General features: G+C 34.4%; 1 protein-coding gene across 5 annotated transcripts in view; it reads right to left on the minus strand.

Annotated features, from left to right (window-relative positions):
* pot1 (protection of telomeres 1 homolog) overlaps window positions 1–21127 on the minus strand; it is an 83780-nt gene that overhangs the window by 7852 nt on the left and 54801 nt on the right. For 4 of the 5 annotated variants that reach the window (XM_048158741.1, XM_048158737.1, XM_048158739.1 and 1 more), the window contains 5 exons: window positions 6647–6816; window positions 3300–3391; window positions 3184–3207; window positions 3032–3064; window positions 2096–2252 (listed from right to left, as the gene is read on the minus strand). In XM_048158741.1, coding sequence (XP_048014698.1) covers window positions 2096–2252; window positions 3032–3064; window positions 3184–3207; window positions 3300–3391; window positions 6647–6816 — 476 coding nt within the window. The remainder of the gene's footprint in view (window positions 1–2095; window positions 2253–3031; window positions 3065–3183; window positions 3208–3299; window positions 3392–6646; window positions 6817–21127) is intronic. The other variant, XM_048158738.1, reaches the window with a different exon arrangement.

Below are 21127 nucleotides of genomic sequence, written 5' to 3' on the forward strand. Positions count from 1 at the left end.
TCTTCCACCGGAAATCGACTTGCGTATGGCTGTTACCGGAAGCCAGTGATTATAGTTTATAAAGTTATAAATAAGAATATTTTTCTCACAAAAACGCATTGCATCGCTTCAGAAGGCATTTATTCACTGGAGTCATATGGATTACTTTTATGATGGATGGATGCACTTTTTGGAGCTTCAAAAACTCAGGCACCAATCAGTCCCATTACAAAGCTGGAAAGAGCCAGGATTTTTTTTAAAGGTGCTCTATGTAAGTTTTTGACTGTACTAAAGCATAAAAATACCATAATATGTTTGCAGATATTTATTAAACATGCTGAGTTCACATACTCGTTTCTCTGAAAACCAATGCTACAGCCAGTTATTTTACTTAGAAATTTGCGTTCCATGTCGGAATTTTTGTTTTTGTTTTGTTCTGTGCAAGACCGTACTTTGCCAATGTACCCAATAGTATTTCGCCACCCCGGGTTGCCAGTTGGCGGAAAAAACATGCAGCGAATTGTAGCCATGGAAACCAGCAAACAGATTGGGTCAGAGATCGCAGATTCTACCCGACCTAAAAAGCCTCAGCATCCATCTAAAAATCTCGGGAGCATATTAAAACGCGATATCAACTCATCATAAATCAATAAATCAACTAATTATCTTACAGTGTGTAAGTCTCCTCGCCTTTCAATGTCAATTGAGTTCACTCCTGTTGCTTCACCCTGTTGAGAATATTTTTGGTGTGCCAAAGAAACAAAATAACGACTTATATAGTGATGGCCGATTTCAAAACACTGCTTCAGGAAGCTTCGGAGCGTTATGAATCAGCGTGTCGAATCATGATTCGGATCACGTGTCAAACCGGCAAACTGCTGAAATCACGTGACTTTGGCGCTCCGAACCGCTGATTCAACACAAACGCTCCGAAGCTTCCTGAAGCAGTGTTTTGAAATCGGCCATCACTATATAAATCGTTATTTTGTTCTTTTGGTGCACCAAAAATATTCTCGTCGCTTTATAATATTAATATTGAACCACTGTACTCACATGAACTGATTTAAATATGTTTTTAGTACATTTATGGATCTTGAGAGAGGAAATGTCATTGCTGGCTATGCAGGGCTCGGATTTCAACAAAAATATCTTAATTTGTGTTCCGAAGATTAATGAAGGTCTTACGGGTGTGGAACGACATGAGGGGGAGTAATAAATGACAGAAATTAAATTTTTTGCGTGAACTAAGCCTTTAACTTTTGCAGTTTTGTTCTACTTAATAGCCACCAGGGGGCAAAGAAGACAGAACAAATCTAGAAGAATAAATCTGAGGTTCAAGTCTGCTACTCTAGAACAAAATGTGCACAAATATACTTCTCTTCTAGGATCAAAATGAGACCCATTTTGAATTAAAGATGCCCTTGAACCAGTATAAATCACACAAATGTAATTTTATTTAAATGTTTATTGTTTATGTGTTTAAGGTTAATGTTTACTTTGCTCTGATTGGTCAGATGGCCCAGTATGTCGTGATTGGTCTACTGCTTACAGAATGAGTCGGAAAAGAAACGGCCAAAACCATATCTGAATTTCAGCTCCAGATCCGCCTCAGCACTTTCATACGCAGTGATCTGAACAGTAACAATGGCGTTGGTTTTAGCTTATCAATTCAAGCCTCATCCTTTGGAAGTGCATCAAAGCACAGAAAACAGCGTTATCTCGACATGTCAGCAACACAAGACACTTCCAGCATCAGCTACAACTACAGTGTTTGAGGGTCAAAGTAGACATTTGATCATGAGCAGGCAATGAAGACCACAGGCTGGCATTATGCAAATTTGTTACAAACCTATGTAGGCTCATGCAGGAAGTAAGACTGGAATTACTGACTCCTCATTTCAGGCAGTTCAGAATCGGTTCTTTCTTTTGAGAGAACATAACTCCATTTATCGAGCACTTTGATCTAGGAAACTTTGCAGAACTTTTACATTCACAAACAGCAAAAAGCATAATAGGAGCACTTTAAACAACTAACAATTATGTATACATTCAACCTTCTCAGTATTCTTTTCATGGATGCAAGTCAAGAGTAGGTTACAGTAAGCGTGGGACTCACATTGTTTTACACTTGGAGCAGAAGAGCTTCAGGCACTGGTATAACTGCTGGGGATGGTACTTCTTCACCCGGGCTCGGACATGACATGACAGCGGGGGTGTGGAGCGCTTCACCTGGGCCAGTGTGAGCTGCTGCGTGTTGTGCTCACATGTCCGCACTGAACAATCACATATTTATTTTACAAGAACATCTGGATGTGCACAGCTGAATCATCAGACTAGGTAAGCAAGAAGGACAACAGCGAAAAATGGCAGATGAAGCGATAATAACTGACATGATCCATGATATCATGATATTTTTAGTGATATTTGTAAATTGTCTTCCTAAATGTTTCATTAGCATGTTGCTAATGTACTGTTAAATGTGGTTAAAGTTACCATTGTTTCTTACTGTATTCATGGAGACAAGAGCCGTCGCTATTTTCATTTTTTAAACACTTTATAATGTATAATTCATAAACACAACTTCATTCTTTATAAATCTCTCCAACAGTGTGTAATGTTAGCTTTAGCCATGGAGCACTATCAAACTCTTTCAGAATCAAATGTAAACATCCAAATAAATACAATACTTACGCGATTAGACATGCTGCATGACGAACACTTTGTAAAGATCCATTTTGAGGGTTATATTAGCTGTGTGAACTTTGTTTATGGTGTTTAAGGCAGACGCGAGCTCGGGGGCGGGGAGCACGAGAATTTAAAGGGGCCGCAGCCTGAATCGGTGCATATTTAATGATGCCCCAAAATAGGCAGTTAAAAAAATGAATAAAAAAAAAAAATCTATGGGGTATTTTGAGCTGAAACTTCACAGACACATTCAGGGGACACCTTAGACTTATATTACATAATTTGAAAACATGTTCTACGGCACATTTAACATTTACTCTTCACTTTTACTGTAGAGCAGGATGTGACTGTTTTTTTTTTTTTTTACCTGTATAAGGTGGTCCTGTATCTGCTTCTCCATCTGAAATAAAAACGATAACATTTTTAATTATTAAAGCTTATTTATCGTTTTATTCATCTGTGGTGGAGAAAAAGCTTTGAGAAGTCATTAAAACCTAATAATATATAATATATCTATACCTGGTTCTTCATCATTTGGCAAGACTAGAAGAAAACATAAGCATATACAGATGAAGACCAGCTGAGCATGACACAAAACTGGATATAAATTGGAAACTAAAAGAGGCACTACCAACCTACAGCCTCTGGCGGTGTGTACCAAATCTCCAGTAACGTGCCATCATTTATGTCATCATGCTCATCCAGATCGACATGATTCTCCAGCACACTGAATATTGATCAGTAGAGAGAGAGAGAGAGAAAAGAAGAGAGACACGAAGAGAATGTTAGGTAGACAGCTAAGGGGCCACAGAAGTTATTTTATAATGCAAATGAAAATCATGATACTCATGACTTCAGCAAATTCTTATATATCCAGACTATGTGTGTGTGTATACTGTACACTACCGCTCAAAAGTTTGGGATCAGTAAGATTTTTAAGGTTTTTAAAAGAAGTTTCGTCTGCTCACCAAGGGTGCATTTACTTAATTAAAAATACAGTAAAAACAGTAATATTGTGAAATATTATTACAATTTAAAAGAACTGTTTTCTATTTGAAAATATTTGAAAATGTAATTTATTCCTGTGATGGCAAAGCTGAATTTTCAGCATCATTACTCCAGTCTTCAGTGTCACATGATCCTTCAGAAATCATTCTGATATGCTGATTTGCTGCTCAAGAAACAATGTGTACAATTGTACAAAATATTTGTGTACAATATTTTTTTTCAGGATTATTTGATGAATAGAAAGTTCAAAAGAACAGTGTTTATCTGAAATCTAATCTTTTGTAACATTATAAATGTCTTTACTGCCACTTTTGATTGATTTAATGCATCCTTGCTGAATAAAAGTATTAATTTCTTTAATTTCTTTTCAAAAAAATAAAAATAAAAATTCTTAAAGACCCCAAACTTTTGAACGGCAGTGTAAAATGTTACAAAAGCTTTGTATTTTAGATAAATGCTGTTCTTTTGAACTTTCTATTCATCAAGGAATCCTGAAAAAAAAGTACACAACTGTTTTCAACATTGAAAATAATCATAAATGTTTATTGAGCAGCAAATCAGCATATTAGAATGATTTCTGAAGGATCATGTGACACTGAAGACTGGAGTAACGATGCTGAAAATTCAGCTTTGCATCACAGGAATAAATTACTTTGTACAATATATTCAAATAGAAAACAGTTATTTTAAATTGTAATAATTTTTCACAATATTACTGTTTTTACTGTATTTTTAATTAAATAAATTAAGCCTTGGTGAGCAGACGAAACTTCTTTTAAAAACATTAAAAATCTTACCGATCCCAAACTTTTGAGTGGTAGTGTATATATACACATACATGCATACACACACCACCACCACCGTTCAAAAGTATGATTTCTGAAGGATCATGTGACACTGAAGACTGGGGTAATGGCTGAGAAAATTCAGCTTTTCCATCAGAGGAATAAATGAATAAATTCAATTTGAAATTGTAAAAAATAAATAAATGTGAGCATAAAAAAAAAAAACATTAAAAAAAAATATCTTACCAACCCCAAACTTTGGAACGGTATTTTGTGTTTGTGTAGAGAGATTGGTTCAATCTAAATTGACATTGTGGATTCATAATCTAATTTAAATCTGGAAACAATCACAAAGAACAAAGTAAAACAAATGTAAAACAAAGCAACATTATGAGACAAAATAAGAAATATTTAAGATTCTGCACCATTTTACATCACTAATCAAATTTGTTAGGCTGATAATATATTTCTTGTAATGGAAATTAAAAAAAAAAAAAAAAAAAAAAAAAAAAAAAGGCATTTTCAGTGGTCTTCTATGGAAGAGGATTAGGGCCAAGCAATAATAAAAAAATAAAACCATCTCGAGATTAAAGTTGTTAAATTTTGAGAAAAAACTCAGAGATAAAAAAAAGTCGAGATAAAATGTTGAGAATAAAATCTTTAAATTATGGGGAAAAAACTTCGTTAAATTTTGAGAAAAAAGTCGAGATAAAATGTTGAGAATAAACTTGTTAAATTACGAGAAAAAACTTGTTAAATTTCGAGAAAAAAAGTCGAGATAAAATGTTGAGAATAAACTCATTAAATTATGAGAAAATATTTGTTAAATTATGAGAAAAATGCCGTTAAATTTTGAGAAAAAAGTCGAGATAAAATGTTGAGAATAAACTTGTTAAATTACGAGAAAAAAACTCGTTAAATTTCGAGAAAAAAAAGTCTAGATAAAATGTTGAGAATAAACTCATTAAATTACGAGAAAAAAGTCATTAAATTATGAGAAAAAAGTTGTTAAATTTCGAAAAAAAAGTCAAGATAAAATGTTGAGAATAAACTCGTTAAATTACGAGAAAAAACGTGTTAAATTTCGAGAAAAAAAGTCGAGATAAAATGTAGAGAATAAAGTCATTAAATTACGAGAAAAAAGTCATTAAATTACGAGAAAATATTTGTTAAATTATGAGAAAACTGCCGTTAAATTTCGAGAAAAAAGTCGAGATAAAATGTTGAGAATAAACTTGTTAAATTACGAGAAAAAAACTCGTTAAATTACGAGAAAAACAGTGTTAAATTTCGAGAAAAAAAGTCGAGATAAAATGTTGAGAATAAACTTGTTAAATTACGAGAAAAAACGTGTTAAATTTCGAGAAAAAAAGTCAAGATAAAATGTTGAGAATAAAGTCATTAAATTACGAGAAAAAAGTTGTTAAATTTCAAGAAAAAAGTCAAGATAAAATGTTGAGAATAAACTTGTTAAATTACGAGAAAAAAAGGTGTTAAATTTCGAGAAAAAACGTGTTAAATTTCGAGAAAAAAAGTCGAGATAAAATGTTGAGAATAAAGTCATTAAATTACGAGAAAAAAGTCATTAAATTACGAGAAAATATTTGTTAAATTATGAGAAAAATGTCGTTAAATTTCGAGAAAAAAGTCTAGATAAAATGTTGAGAATAAACTTGTTAAATTACGAGAAAAAAACTTGTTAAATTTCGAGAAAAAAGTCTAGATAAAATGTTGAGAATAAAGTCATTAAATTACGAGAAAAAACTCGTTAAATTATGAGAAAATATTTGTTAAATTATGAGAAAAATGTCGTTAAATTTCGAGAAAAAAAATTCGAGATAAAATGTTGAGAATAAACTCATTAAATTATGAGAAAAAAGTTGTTAAATTACGAGAACAAATTCGTTAAATTACGAATTTGTTCTCATAATTGACTTTTTTCTCGTAATTTAATGACTTTATTTTCATAATTTAATGAGTTTATTCTCAACATTTTATCTAGACTTTTTTCTTGAAATTTAACATGTTTTTTCTCGTAATTTAATGAGTTTATTCTCAACATTTTATTTCGACTTTTTTCTCGAAATTTAACGAGATTTTTCTCGAAATTTAACAACTTTAATCTCGAGATGGTTTTATTTTTTTATTATTGCTTGGCCCTAATCCTCTTCCGTAGTCTTCAGACTCACCTCTTGAGGGACTGTAGATCAGGGCTCTCTGCAGGAAGGCTGCGTAAACCTCGTCCATATGTCGTCCCTCCATGGAGGTGGAAACTGAGATGTTCAGGTTGTTCTGGCTGCTGGTCCGGAGCTTTCTGATGGAGTGAATGGAGATTGTAGAACCGCAGGAACGTGCCGGGCTGAACGCAAACACAAACAGAAGGATGTTTTCATTACAATGTCAGTTTCTTCAACTCTAAAGAATGATGGATCTGGGAATTCTTCAAGTACGAGCTGCTCAGGTCCTGCCACATTATCTCCACAGGATTCAAGTCTAGACTTTGATTATACCACCCTAACAATTTCATTTAGCTCCTTTTCAGCCATTCAGACAAAGGAAATTGTAACCCTTTTCAAACTGCTATCTCAACTTTCCCCTTAGCTGTTTTGGAAATATTTTTAATGCTACATTCTGTACCTGTAGAAGTTTTAAAGTGGCCACTTCACTCTCTATATAACGCCTGTCTATGTTCAGTCTTCTAAAACTACCAACTAAAATGTAGCTGTTGTTTTCTTCATTTCAAGCCTACTGGGGCAATTACTTCGACAGGGACTTCTATTAAATAAATGAAATAAAGATTTCAAAACTATGCTTTGTCAGGTTGAAATTTCATTTGAACATATGAAACCAGTCAGAGAGAATTATGCAATTAAAGAGAGAATCAGGAAGGAGTAAATATTTGTTCACAACTAACTAACTAACTAACCAACCAACCAAGCAATAATAAAAAAATAAAACCATTTTGAGATTAAAGTCATTATAATGCAAGATTAAATTAAATTTTTTTTGAGACAAAGTCTAAATACAATGTTGAGAATAAACTCATTACATTGAGAATGGAGTCGTGTTCAGAGAAAAAAAAAAAAAGCATTCGATCAGTGTCATGTTCATTTCATACTGATGGACATGAAAGAATTGGATCACTTAGTCAAGTTATCTTAATGTGGCTTAATGTCCTATCAATATGAAATGAACATGATTGAATGCATGTTTATTCTCAACATTTTATTTAGACTTCATTCTCAAAATGTAAAGAATTTATTCCCAACATTGTATTTAGACTTTTTTTTTTTCCACAAAATATAAAAATTTTTTCCCCTCAAAATTTAATTAGTTTAATTTCAACATTTTATTTGACTTTTTTTTTCATGAAATTAATGAGTTTTTTTCTCAAAACACGACTTCATTCTTGAAATTTAATGAATTTATTCTCAACATTGTATTTCAACTTTTTTTTTTTTTTTTTTTCACGAAAACCTGTGAGTTTAATCTCTCATTATAATGACTTTAATCTCACAATGGTTTTATTTTTTTATTATTGCTTTGCCCTAATCCTCTTCCATAGAAAACAGCTGTGTTGCTTAATATTTTTGTGGAAATTACTATTTTTTTTCTCAGTATTCTATGATGAATAGAAAATCCAATAGAACACCATTTATTTGAAATAGAAATCTTTTCTAATATTATAAATGTTTTTACTGTCATTTTGATCAATTTAAGCATTCTTGCTGAGTAAAACTATTTTCTTTGGGAAAAAAATATTTAAAAAAAACGTATTACACCTTTTGACCTGTATTGTAAATACATAACTTATATAAAAAAAAAACTTTGTCACTGCATCTATACCTTGACCATTTTTAAATCTCTATTCTAGCACTTAAATGAATAAAATGTAACTGAATGTTCAATTATCTGTCCAGCAGGGGGAGCTACGGCACTAAACTTGAACAATAGAGTCTCAACATTACAGTAAGAAGACGGAAAGAAAAAATGTGTTGGTCCCCTGAGATCACTATGAGCAACATGAAGACAGACAGAGAGACCCTGAATCACTTAATGAACACTTGTGCAACAACACTGTCTTCTTTATGGACATTAAATAGACAAATAGTGGATATGATATCAAAACACTTCTAAACAGTCTGTCTCAGATTTCTGTTCTACATTTATAATCAGGTTCTGGGAGTCGTCCTATAGCTGTACACCGTTGACGTCATCTTTGGGATTTCGGGCGAAAGCCATCTCTTTGTTTACCTGATTTTACCTCCTAGTCTCTGTTTGTACAGAGATCTGAAGTAAGCCTTAGTGCTGGCATTCACATAAACGGGCTGGATGCAATACAGCCCCTAGACAGTGCTTCTATACAGCCTAAAAAAGGCATTATGGAGGAGCAAACCAAATCATTTGAACAAACTGAATGGTGGCATCAATTATTCAGCATCAATATTTGATTGAAACAGACTTATTCCAGAAACAGAACAAGGTGGGTAACCACATTCAGAGAAAACAGGCTTGTTTTCCATGAGTGCAAATGTGATTCAGCTCATTACCATCTTGCTTGATAAGCTGACAACTGAAAACTGGGGTGTGAGATTGGAGCTAAAAAGAGAACTTGGGAGTTTGGCTCGATAAAGTTGGCCTTGAAGAAATCTGGTTGGATCTTTTGAGATAACCAAATGTTTTTGCTCATATCCAACAGCACAAACAGACACTAAACTCCCAGACCAGTGCTTTCTTCTTCTGGACAAACAATCAGACAAGAATTGAACATCACAATGCAAGCCTGTGCCACAATCATTTACAAAACACCAACGTTAGTTTCAACAACCTTGAGATATGAGTGATGTAAAGTCATGAACAGAAATAAATGGATATGCGGTACCATTTTATTACATCCATTATTACCACCAACATCACTTTCTGAATTTGAATACATGCTTAAAAATAAATCTTCCAAAAGGAGGATTTTTGAAGCAACACCACAGAGAAACATTTTTTGGTTCCATAAAGAACCTTTCGATAAACAGTTATTAAAAAGAGACGTTTATTTTTTAGTCTGAAGAACATTTGAATAATTTAAAGAAACTTTAAAGAACCTTTAGTGCAGTGGATGTTAAAGGGTTAGTTCACCCAAAAATGAAAATTCTGTCATTTATTACTCACCCTCATGCTGTTCCACACCCGTAAGACCTTCGTTCATCTTCGGAACACAAATTAAGATATTTTTGTTGAAATCCGATAGCTCCGTGAGGCCTGCATAGGGAGCAATGGACACTTCCTCTCTCAAGATCCATAAAGGTACTAAAAACATATTTAAATCAGTTCATGTGAGTACAGTGGTTCAATAATAATATTATAAAGCGACAAGAATATTTTTGGAGCACCAAAAAAAACTAAATAATGAAAAGTGATGGCCGATTTCAAAACACTGCTTCAGGAAGATTCGGAGCACAAATGAATCAGTGTATCGAATCTGCTGTTCGGAGCACCAAAGTCACGTGATTTCAGCCGTTGGCAGTTTGACATGCGATCTGAATCATGATTCGACACACTGATTCATTTGTGCTCCGATGCTTCCTGAAGCAGTGTTTTGAAATCGGCCATCACTAAATAAGTCGTTATTTTGTTTTTTTGGTGCTCCAAAAATATTCTCGTCGCTTTATAATATTAATATTGAACCACTGTACTCACATGAACCGATTTAAATATGTTTTTAGTACCTTTATGGATCTTGAGAGAAGAAGTGTCCATTGCTCCCTATGGAGGCCTCACGGAGCTATCGGATTTCAATTAATATATCTTAATTTGTGTTCTGAAGATTAACGAAGGTCTTACAGGTGTGGAACGGCATGAGGGTAAGTAATAAATGATAGAATTTTTAATTTTGGGTGAACTAACCCTTTAAAGGTTCTTTATGGAACCAGAGAACCATTATTTTTAAGAGTGTGGAAAGGAATAGTCCAAAAATTAAAAAAAATCAGTCCATATTTACTCACCATCATGCCATTCCAAACTAGAGGCTGTATTTTAAAATTATTTTTACTGTTTTACTTTGAAATGAATACAAACTTTCCCACCTTAGTTAAAATCCCTATTTGATTTTTATCCCCCTTGGAAGCTGATTTTTTAAAAGAAAACTTCTCTTAAAAAAAAATAAAATAAAATAAATAATATAATGGCAAATGACAAAATGACAGTGAAGCACCATTAAAGTATAATAAAAGGGATTTATAGTCCAAATGCTTTGAAGCACTAAAATGAATACAAACAAACCGAATTTAAAAGGTACACTATACAACTTTTTTTTTTGTTGCTCAAAAACAACAAAATTGAATATATCATAAATAAATCAATACATTTAATACATCAATACATCATCAATTCTTCTACAAAACATGTTTTTGTTTTACATTGATTCACTATGGTAAGTCTATTATAAGTGTTTATATTTTAGACCTGTCGGGATGGTTTTCGAGGGAAATCTCGTCATATCCGTAAATAAAGAAAAGTTAGTCCAGGAGTGGCATAGGTTAGTTGTCACAAAGGGCAAGAAACATGAAAATCCAGGGCCAGAAAATCTGGAACCTCCAGGGAATCACCTATTTTAAACAAATGCAGAATAAACGAGAGTCTGCTGGAAAAAGAGAACACGACAGAGCTCGTAATAAAACAAGAACCAACATTGGCTTGTCTTTTCAGATATGGTGAGAACTGAGGGATTTGAAATGTTGTAAAAGTGAAATGGAGATGGTGTTTTTATTACTCAACAAGCGAGTAAGGTATTTTATTGAGCAGAGTAATTGCCATATGTAGTTCATTGTAAAGCATTATCTATTGCGAAGGGTCATTTCATTATGGTTGTTGTAGCGCTGTGCTGGAATTTATTTTCAAGGAAGTAGCATGTCTATCAATGGGTAAAGCTATAGTAACGTCTTCAGCTAGTCAGCTTGAGATCCTTTCCATCTAAACTGGTTATATCTCTTAAAACGGTAATGAATGTTTTATGAGCAGTAGGATAACCATAATCATCCGCAGTCATGCAGGTCCGAAGCACAACCAATACAATGTTCTTCCATAAAATGTATGCAGTTTTGTTTTTTTTAACTGCTAGAGGGCCAGTATTTACTTAGTGTACCTTTAAACAGTTATTCTCTGAAAATTTTCCTTCATTGATGTCAATGATGATTAGTCAACACATCAATTTCTCTCAGACAAAGCTTTTGTACGACTTCAGAAGACTTGGAACATAGCGCACAAAATTGTATGGACCACTATTATGATACATTTGTGTTGTCCCAGTCCCGATTCACTTATATTATATGTAAAAGGAGCTTCTATGAGAATCTATATCTTTGCAGAAAAAGTCACACAGGTTTGAAATGACTTGAGAATGAGTATATGATGACAATTTAAAGTTTTGGATTAAGTATTCCTACATCCGATCAGACTTGCAGCATTTTCCTTGAGAAATGACTCAGAACATAAAGCCATTGGTAGAGACAAATCTACATATACTTGGTATTCTCCTACTCGAGCTCACTGCACGGTTGGTTACGCACAGCAGGGGAAGGAGCCGGGCTGCTCGGCACAGGTGCGCACTAGCTTGGCGTGAAGCTCCTCTGATGGTGCTGGCGAGGCCAGCAGAAAAACTGCAACGTTCCTCAACTCTTATGCTACATGGAAAATTCCATTACCCCAAGCTTTGTTGATGTGTGTGGCTGGATAGAACAAACCTTGTCCGGACCTTCATCTATGTGGAAAAACGAATAGGGATTGAGGAGCAAGAAAAGCTGCCTTTCATGAAAAAAAAAAAAACAATATTCGTAACACATGCTGGTGAAAATGAACAAATAGAGGCAAAGCGCACACTTAAAAAAGTATTTTGTGAAGACATCAAACAATAATTAAAAACCAATGAGGTTACGGCCTAAAGTATATGTGTAAATATAACAGATACAAAAGGTAACACACAGAAAAACATATGGCGCTGACCAGATGGGTGAAAAAAGCTTTGTTTAGCAAGATAATGAAGTGTTTCATGACCAGAAAAACATACACTTGGATCATCCATCAATATGGATGTGAAGTAAAACACAATAAATTACAAAATGCCCAATGCAACACCCACAAACTTGCATGAAATTCCAGGTTCAATATAAGTTAAAGGGATAGTTTATCCAAAAATGAAAATTATCCCATGATTTACTCACCCTCAAGCCATCCTAGGTGTATGTGATCTTTCAGAAGAACACATTCAGAGTTATATTTAAAAATATCCCTAGTCCTCCAAGGTCTATAATGGTAGTGAATCGGGGGCTGAATTTTGAAGCCAAAAATAATGCATCCAACCATTAAAAGAAAAAAAAAGGGGGTTAAAAAAAGCCTTCTGAAGCAAAGCGATGCTTTGTAAGAAAAATATCCATATTTAAAACTATATACATTCAAATAACTAGCTTCTGTACACAGAATGCTTAAAGGGTAGTTCACCCAAAAATGAAAATTTGATGTTTATCTGCTTACCCCCAGGGCATCCAAGATGTAGGTGACTTTGTTTCTTCAGTAGAACACAAACGATGATTTTTAACTCCAACCGCTGCTGTCTGTCAGTCAAATAATAGGAGTGAATGGGAACTTCTACTATAAGAGTAAATAAAACTTGCTTAGACAAATCCAAATTAAACCCTGTGGCTCGTGACGACACATTGATGTCCTAAGACACGAAACGATCGGTTTGTGTGAGAAACCGAGCAGTATTTATATCATTTTTACCTCTAATACACCACAATGTCCAACTGCATTCAGCACTCGTTTAGTGAGGTCTGATCGCGCTCTGACAACGGCAGTGATGTCTCGCGCATATACTTCAATGAGTGCTAGACATCACTTTTGTTGTCAGAGCACGATCAGACCTCACTAAACGATGTCCTAAGACACAAACCGATCGTTTCGTGTCTTAGGACATCAATGTGTCGTCACGAGCCGCATTTAATTTGGATTTGTCTAAGCAAATTTTATTTACTCTTATAGTAGAAGTTCCCATTCACTCCCATTATTTGACTGACAGACGGCAACGGTTGGAGTTAAAAATCATCATTTGTGTTCTACTGAAGAAACAAAGTCACCTACATCTTAGATGCCATGGGGGTAAGCAGATAAACATCAAATTTTCATTTTTGGGTGAACTATCCCTTTAAGTCGATTTGCAGCAAATGAGTAATCGTCAAATGATGTTTGACGCAGGATGAAGGAGTATCGTAAGCTTAGATGCCTCTCGCAGTTCAAACAAATAGGGCTGTGCAATAAATTTAAGTTCCTCTTCTCTTATATCGAAATCCTCTGACAATTCTCTTTAAAAATGATCGTTTTAGACTTATAATCCGCGACGGGTGATTTATTTTGCTCTATCCTCTGCGTTCATCATTATGTTGTGCGTCAGGTCAAAGGATATTCTTCCGCCGCAAATCGACTTGCGCATTCTGCGCATTGGCGTCTGCCGGAAGCTAGTTATTTGGATTTATTTGAAAATATTTGGAATAAAGTGTACTATGAATGTAAATAGTGTAAATTTTGATTTCATGTTCACTTTAAAGTCCCCCTAAAATCAAAATATAAGTTTTTTAGCTTTTAGTATGAATATGTTAGCCTTAATGTTATAAGCTGGTGTGTTCCAAAACAATGACAAAATTCGCATTTATGAGATATAAGCATTCAAAACTTAGTCTCTCACTTTCGCTAAAATGGATCACGGATTTTCATGACATCACATCGCACTTCAGCTTCTCATTAAATCTTTCTACATGGTGAATGGCACATAGTGCACTATATAGAGAATAGGGAACTATTCAGACAGTGTAAATATACTATCCAGTCTAGGCTAGAATATGGGCTCCCAAGCCTCAAAAAAGACTAGCTGTGCAGATTTCTGAAAGAGTCTGTAACTCTGCAGCTATTCTCTCTGCACTCGCTTCTCTTTTCAAAGAGAAACGCTTCGTTTTGTCAGCAAATACTGTGCTTAAGACAGACTCTCCATTGTCTGACAGCTGACAATTCCTGAAGTGCCCTACCACATGCTTGCACAAGTCATATTAAATAAGAGTGCTAAGAATATCAATTTCTTTTTTCATCGGTGTAGAATAATTTTGAGTTTGAGAAAACTTTAAAAATGTTTTGTTTTTTAATTATTTCTAGACAAGTGTGAAAATGAATGTTTTATTTCAAAACAGGGACGGTTCATGACAGCCAATTAAGACTATATATATATATATATATATATATATATATATATATATATATATATATATATATATATATATATATATATATATTTTCTATATTTAGAATATATATATTTTCTATATTTAGAATATATATATTTCTAAAAGAATGCTTTAAACAGCATGCTGATCCTTAGACAGTTAAAACTAGGGATACGCTAATTAAAATTCTGTCCCATTAACAATAATTATTTGAATGTTTTGACAGGTATTAAATAGCCACGTTTAAATTAAGCTATTTTATATGAATAAATGAAAAATAAAATGCTAAAAACAAAAATTACTCAATTTAAATGATACAAATTAATTTATGCATAACATTATATATATACATTTATTACATTTTTAGATATTTTAATCACAAATTAAATGGCTGTATTGGCCTTTGGGCGGTTAAACCGAATGACCTTTTGACACTTAAAAATCTTGAAAAAATACCTTTATATGTACAGTAAGAAAAAAAAAAAAAGTATTTTCATTTTTAGATTAGCTAATGATAAAAAGGTGAAAATTATTACTGTTTTTAAAGATTAACTCTAAATGAGTGTTAGGTGACAGAAAATGTAATCTAAATGTAAAAATAATAGAAATGAGCACATACACTTAAAAAGTTTTTTTTTTTTTTTACTGCAGCAATGCCATAGAAGAACCATTTTTGGAACCTTTCTGTGATCAGTTCTTTTAAAAAAATGTTTTGCCTAATATAAAGAACATTTTAATAATTAGATGGATATAAAAACCTTTATGGAACCATCAATGCCAATAATAATAATAATAATAATAAAACTTTATTTTTAAGAGTGCAGAATTTTGATTGATTTTTCATATGTATATGGATCATTGACGAATAAGGTTTTTAAAAGTGTAAAAAACATAATGGCGATATAATTAATTGTGAGGTTTTATTAAGTGTTATCAATGAGATTATGTGGTTTTTATAATCAATTAACACTGATTTTGTCATTTTTTTACAAGATGGACAAAATTTGTCACCAAAAAAGGTTTTACCGAATGACACTTTTGGTTTTACCGAATGACGATATTTTCAAACAATGCTAACATGCTAATTGGCTTGCTAGCTAGGTAACAATAGGACAATCAAATATTTAATATGCAGTACAAGTTTTTTTTAAATATTACAACATTTTCCATGTTTAATAGCGGTTGTACCGAATGACCTGATGTTTCGGGACATGCGTATGAGCAAGTGAAAACATGAATTTTTCAAATAGTTAAGAGAGTTAGTTACTTTGCTTTCACAACCATGTGGTCCTTTGCAGGTGTCTGAATGATGTCACATCCTGTCACAAGATATTGATCACATGACTTGATCCAAAACGTTCCCTTTATATTGGTTACTCCGAATGACAATGAAATTAATTTTTCCGGACATTCTTTCAAATAACAAAGCAACGACTTCTATACATAATTTTAATACCATTTTGCACTATGTTGATATATGATGTTATAACATAATGCAAGAATAAAAATATATACATTTATTACATTTTAGATATTTTAATCACAAATTAAATGGCTGTATTGGCCTTTGGACGGTTAAACCGAACGACCTTTTGACACTTCAAAATCTTGAAAAAATACCTTTATATGTAGCAAAATATAATTAAAACCTTTTGGATTTAATAAAAGAGATCTAGTTGTACGACCTTACATACTTTGGATGTCATCAAAGTTTTTTATTATTATTAAGGCCTTTGGACAAAAAAAATGACCAGTCACGTCATTGACCCATATACGTTTGCACATCTGCATTTCAAAGATCTAAGACTGCTACAGAACAAATGTCCTATAAGGCCAAAACAAAAACCAAACCAAACAACAACCAAAAAACCCATGAAACTTCATTCACATCATCTCTCTCAATGGATAAGTGTCATATGCTGGCTGTCTGAAGCAATTACGGGCAGGGGCTGTCTGGGTTTTAAGTTAACCCAGGTGCTTGATTTCTCTCTCACTATGAATAATTGATAGTCACATGTGTATAGAGGCAGGATGTCACAGTATACTGCATCTGCTCTAGCCATGCTGCAGGTGCTCATATTCATTTAGGATGTTTAAGCAGATCGGACACCCTTTCCTTGAAATCCCAAGTGGTCACAGGAGCTGCATTTGAGATGCATATTACTACCAGGTATAAACTGCAATCTTGCCTCACCAAAATGCAAAATATTAATACCAGGCTTCCATGGGAGCCTATGATAATCTGGTCCCATGGCTCGGGTCTGTCCTCCAATGTAACTCTGTGATTTATTCAGCTGTTTCAGAATTCATTAACATCTCTTAGAAATGTAATAACTCACCTCTCCTCAACAAGCCGCACAATTCAAGGTATCATACATGCCTGTAGCACAAATGGTGTGGAACGAGTTATGCCCTGAATTGTAATACTTAGGATTAGAGGAGTTGAAAAAATCTGAAGTAAAAGTAGTAGTAAGTGATTCTCGCCATCCACACTACTTAAATCTCAATTATTATTGCATGAGGCATCCATTCCCAGTTTATAAGCAAGATGACACAAGTGCATTTGGCAACTGGCACGGGACTCAGATGATGCAAATGGCAGAAAAAGCATGCAAGAGAGACAATTTCACAAGACAGGCAGGGAAAACCAATAGGTGATATATCTGGTGTTCTCTGTGTTCTCGGAGATTCCTCAAGAAGTTCCAGTTAGCGTGGTGGGGGGGATAAAAACACAATACTAATTCTAACTAAACGCTAACTAAAATAGGTCTTTATGCTTGATGCAACAAAGAATGATGAAAATAAAGTCAAAATAGTACAAATTTGTTGTCATTAAAGGTGCCGAAGAACATGTTTTCAAAATATGTAATATAAGTCTAAGGTGTCCCCTGAATGTGTCTGTGACGTTTCAGCTCAAAATACCCCATAGTTTTTTTTTTAATTAATTTTTTTAACTGCCTATCATTATAAATGCGCCGATTCAGGGTACGCGGCCCCTTTAAATCTCGTGCTCCACGCCCCAAGAGCTCACGCTTGCCTTTAACAGCATAAAAAAAAACTGTATTAGCATAAAAAAGCTGTATTAGCTGTGTTCACACAGCTAATACAACTCTCAAAATGGATCTTTACAAAGTGTTCATCATGCAACATGTCTAATCGCGTAAGTATAGTATTTATTTGGATGTTTACATTTGATTCTGAATGAGTTTGAGGCTGTGATCCGTGGCTAAAGCTAACATTACACACTGTTGGAGAGATTTATAAAGAATGAAGTTGTGTTTGTGAATTACACAGACCGCAAGTGTTTAAAAAAATGAAAATAACGACAGTCTTGTCTCAGTGAATACAGTAAGAAACGATGGTAACTTTAACCACATTTAACAGTACATTAGCAACATGCTAACGAAACATTTAGAAAGACAATTTACAAACATCACTAAAAATATCATGATATCATGGATCATGTCAGTTATTATCGCTCCATCTGCCATTTTTCGCTGTTGTTCTTGCTTGCTTACCTAGTCTGATGATTCAGCTGTGCTCATCCAGACGTTAATACTGGCTGCCCTTGTGTAATGCATTGAACATGAGCTGGCATATGCAAATATTGGGGGCGTACACCCCAACTGTTACGTAACAGTCTGTGTTATGTTGAGATTCGCCTGTTCCTCGATGGTCGTTTAAACAAATGAGATTTATATAAGGAGGAGGAAACAATGGAGTTTGAGACTCACTGTATATCATTTCCATGTACTGGACTCTTGTTATTCAACTATGCCGAGGTAAATTCAATTTTTGAATCTAGGGCACCTTTTAAAGTGAAACCTTCCAGATGATTTGTAATAAAACAATAATATACTGTATGTCTCCTTTAATGTGTGCCACACTAAACCTATATGATATGTGGAGGGTGAGTGATATATGATGTAGGTCGAAGTCAAGAAAGTGTGTGCGCAGACCCCAACAATGAAGGCTCCCATTCACCGTGACAGCCGTATTGATTTGGCCTTCTCTCTCCTCTCTCATAAAGCTATCTCTCTCAGACCACTTAATCCTAATGGCTGGCTTTATTCGCATTTTCTCCCTCCTCAACACAGAGCTCAAGCAATTTCACACAATATTAGAGACGATTCGGCCCAGGATATTGATAATGGTTGGGAAATATTCTGACTCAATGCAATCTTTAGTGGATAAATTGCATTTTTGATCATTGGGGATTAAGTTACCAAATAATAAAAAAACCCCAGTAATTTCCTTTAACATTTTCATTATCAGTGTATTTTACTGATACTTTGCATGTCAGTCAGACATGTCTAAGGCAGCGGTTCTAGCAAGAATAAAAGTGTGGTCACATTTACCTTTGCTCAGCTAAATTTTGAAGGCCAAATACAATAGGAATATGCACAATTGGGATTTTTTTGTGTGAGGGTGAAAAAGTTCCCCACATAGATTTCATTCATGTTCAAGCTGATCACGCGAATTTGCCGCACTGACCAACAGAACACTGCTTGGTTTGAAAGGGACATCTTGTGAGCAGTGCTTCATACACCTCTAAGCTATAGACAATGGACGTTTTCTTGCTAAGTTTTGCTAATATAACCGCACCTTAATGGGTTAGCTCACCCCAAAATGAAAATTCGGTTATTTCACCGTCATGTCGTTCCAAACTTTTCATTTTCAGATCACAAATGAAGATCTTTTTGATGAAATCCGAGAGATGTCTGTCTCTCCATTGACTGCCTTTGCAACTACCACTTTGATGCTTCAAAAATATCATAAAGAGATCGGAAAACTAATCGATATGAATTGAGCAGTTTAGTCCAAATTTTCTGAAGAGACTCAATCGCTTGATCAGAAGCTCAAACGTGCTTCGTAACCAATGAGATTCATTCTCGTGTGTCACGCAGCAGGTTTGAGCTTCTGGAAGAGGTTTGTGCTTGTGCGCCATTCGGTTGAGCTTCTGCTTACGTTCGCTTATAAATGTTTACATGCGAGTAAAAGCCTAAATTAAATCTGTTCATCATAACAAGCGATCGAGTCTCTTCAGAAAATTTAGACTAAACCACTCGATTGATATGGATTCGTTTTCCGATCTCTTTGTGAACGTTTTGAAGCGTCAAAGTGTTCATTGCAAAGGCAGTTAATGGAGGGATAGACATCTCTCAGATTTCATCAAAAAGATCTTCATTTGTGTTCCGAAGATGAACGAAAGTCTTATAGGTTTGGAACGACATGAAGGTGAGTAATTAATGACAGAATTTTTATTTTGGGGTGAACTAACCCTTTAACTTGCAAAGTGGACCAAACCTTATGCCAAACATGAACCATGAACCAAAGCAAAGCTCAATCAAGACTGGCCACAATGTAATATGCTGCCGTTCCATGATGACATTCATGTGGCATTACAGGCACGGTCCAAAACAACACATACTGTAGGGTGTCCTTCTGTGGCCTTTTGCAAAGCCTGCATTGATACAGGCTCAAACAGTGGACTACTACCCAACAATCAATGCAGAGGGCGACAATTGAGACAGGGTCATAATTTCATTCTAGAAGTCTTGGAAACCAAAGTTTATTACCAAATTAAACCTTTAAACTGCTGGGCTTCTGCATTGTTGAGCTACCTTTAATGGATGAGAATATCAGCATATATTAGCTTGTCACTCTTCTAAAAAGGTAAAATGAACTAGATTTGCATCATAAAAGCAGTGATATGCAAACGGTGTCAAAAGCTTGATGGATACTCTCTCAGATACTGTCTATGAAATAACATTTACCCATGCACAGCTCTACATTGAGATTAAATTATAAATAAGAGATGGCACAGGCTAAAATACATCTCTCTATGGATCCTCCAACAGTCTGCAATGACTGTTCGCTTTATCTGTAGGTAAGGGTAGCTGACGTGTTGGGATATCTTTCTTTCTGTCAGTCCAACTGATAGTTTGTGGCTGAATAGATGCTTTAACAACATCATGGCCAGCAGGTGATGGATAGGCCTGTTGTTTCGCACTGACATATTATAAAGGAAGTCAACACATACAAGAGAACTGCATGAAGAACTCAAAATCTTTAACTTAAAATCAAACAATTCTCTGAAACTGCACAGTTGAGGAAGTAATTAGATCAATTTGTAAACTAATTACAAACACACAATGAAGGAATTCAGCAGGGGACATGGCTGAATAGAAGCTCTAGCATCAAGAACTTGAATAGTCAGAAACTCGCTGTTTCCTTTTTTGAACACTCGGTTCACTCCACCCACCTTTGTTAAAAACTCACACGGTGCATATTCAAAAGAACCACTATGCTGAGCCAAACAAAAATGCTGTACTGCTTAAAACAAAAACATAAATCACTATCCTTTTCGAACTACTGAATTAATGAACCAAATATATACTCTACTCGACTTGT

This window comes from Megalobrama amblycephala, linkage group LG15, assembly GCF_018812025.1.
Source record: "Megalobrama amblycephala isolate DHTTF-2021 linkage group LG15, ASM1881202v1, whole genome shotgun sequence".
Taxonomy (NCBI): Eukaryota; Metazoa; Chordata; class Actinopteri; order Cypriniformes; family Xenocyprididae; genus Megalobrama; species Megalobrama amblycephala.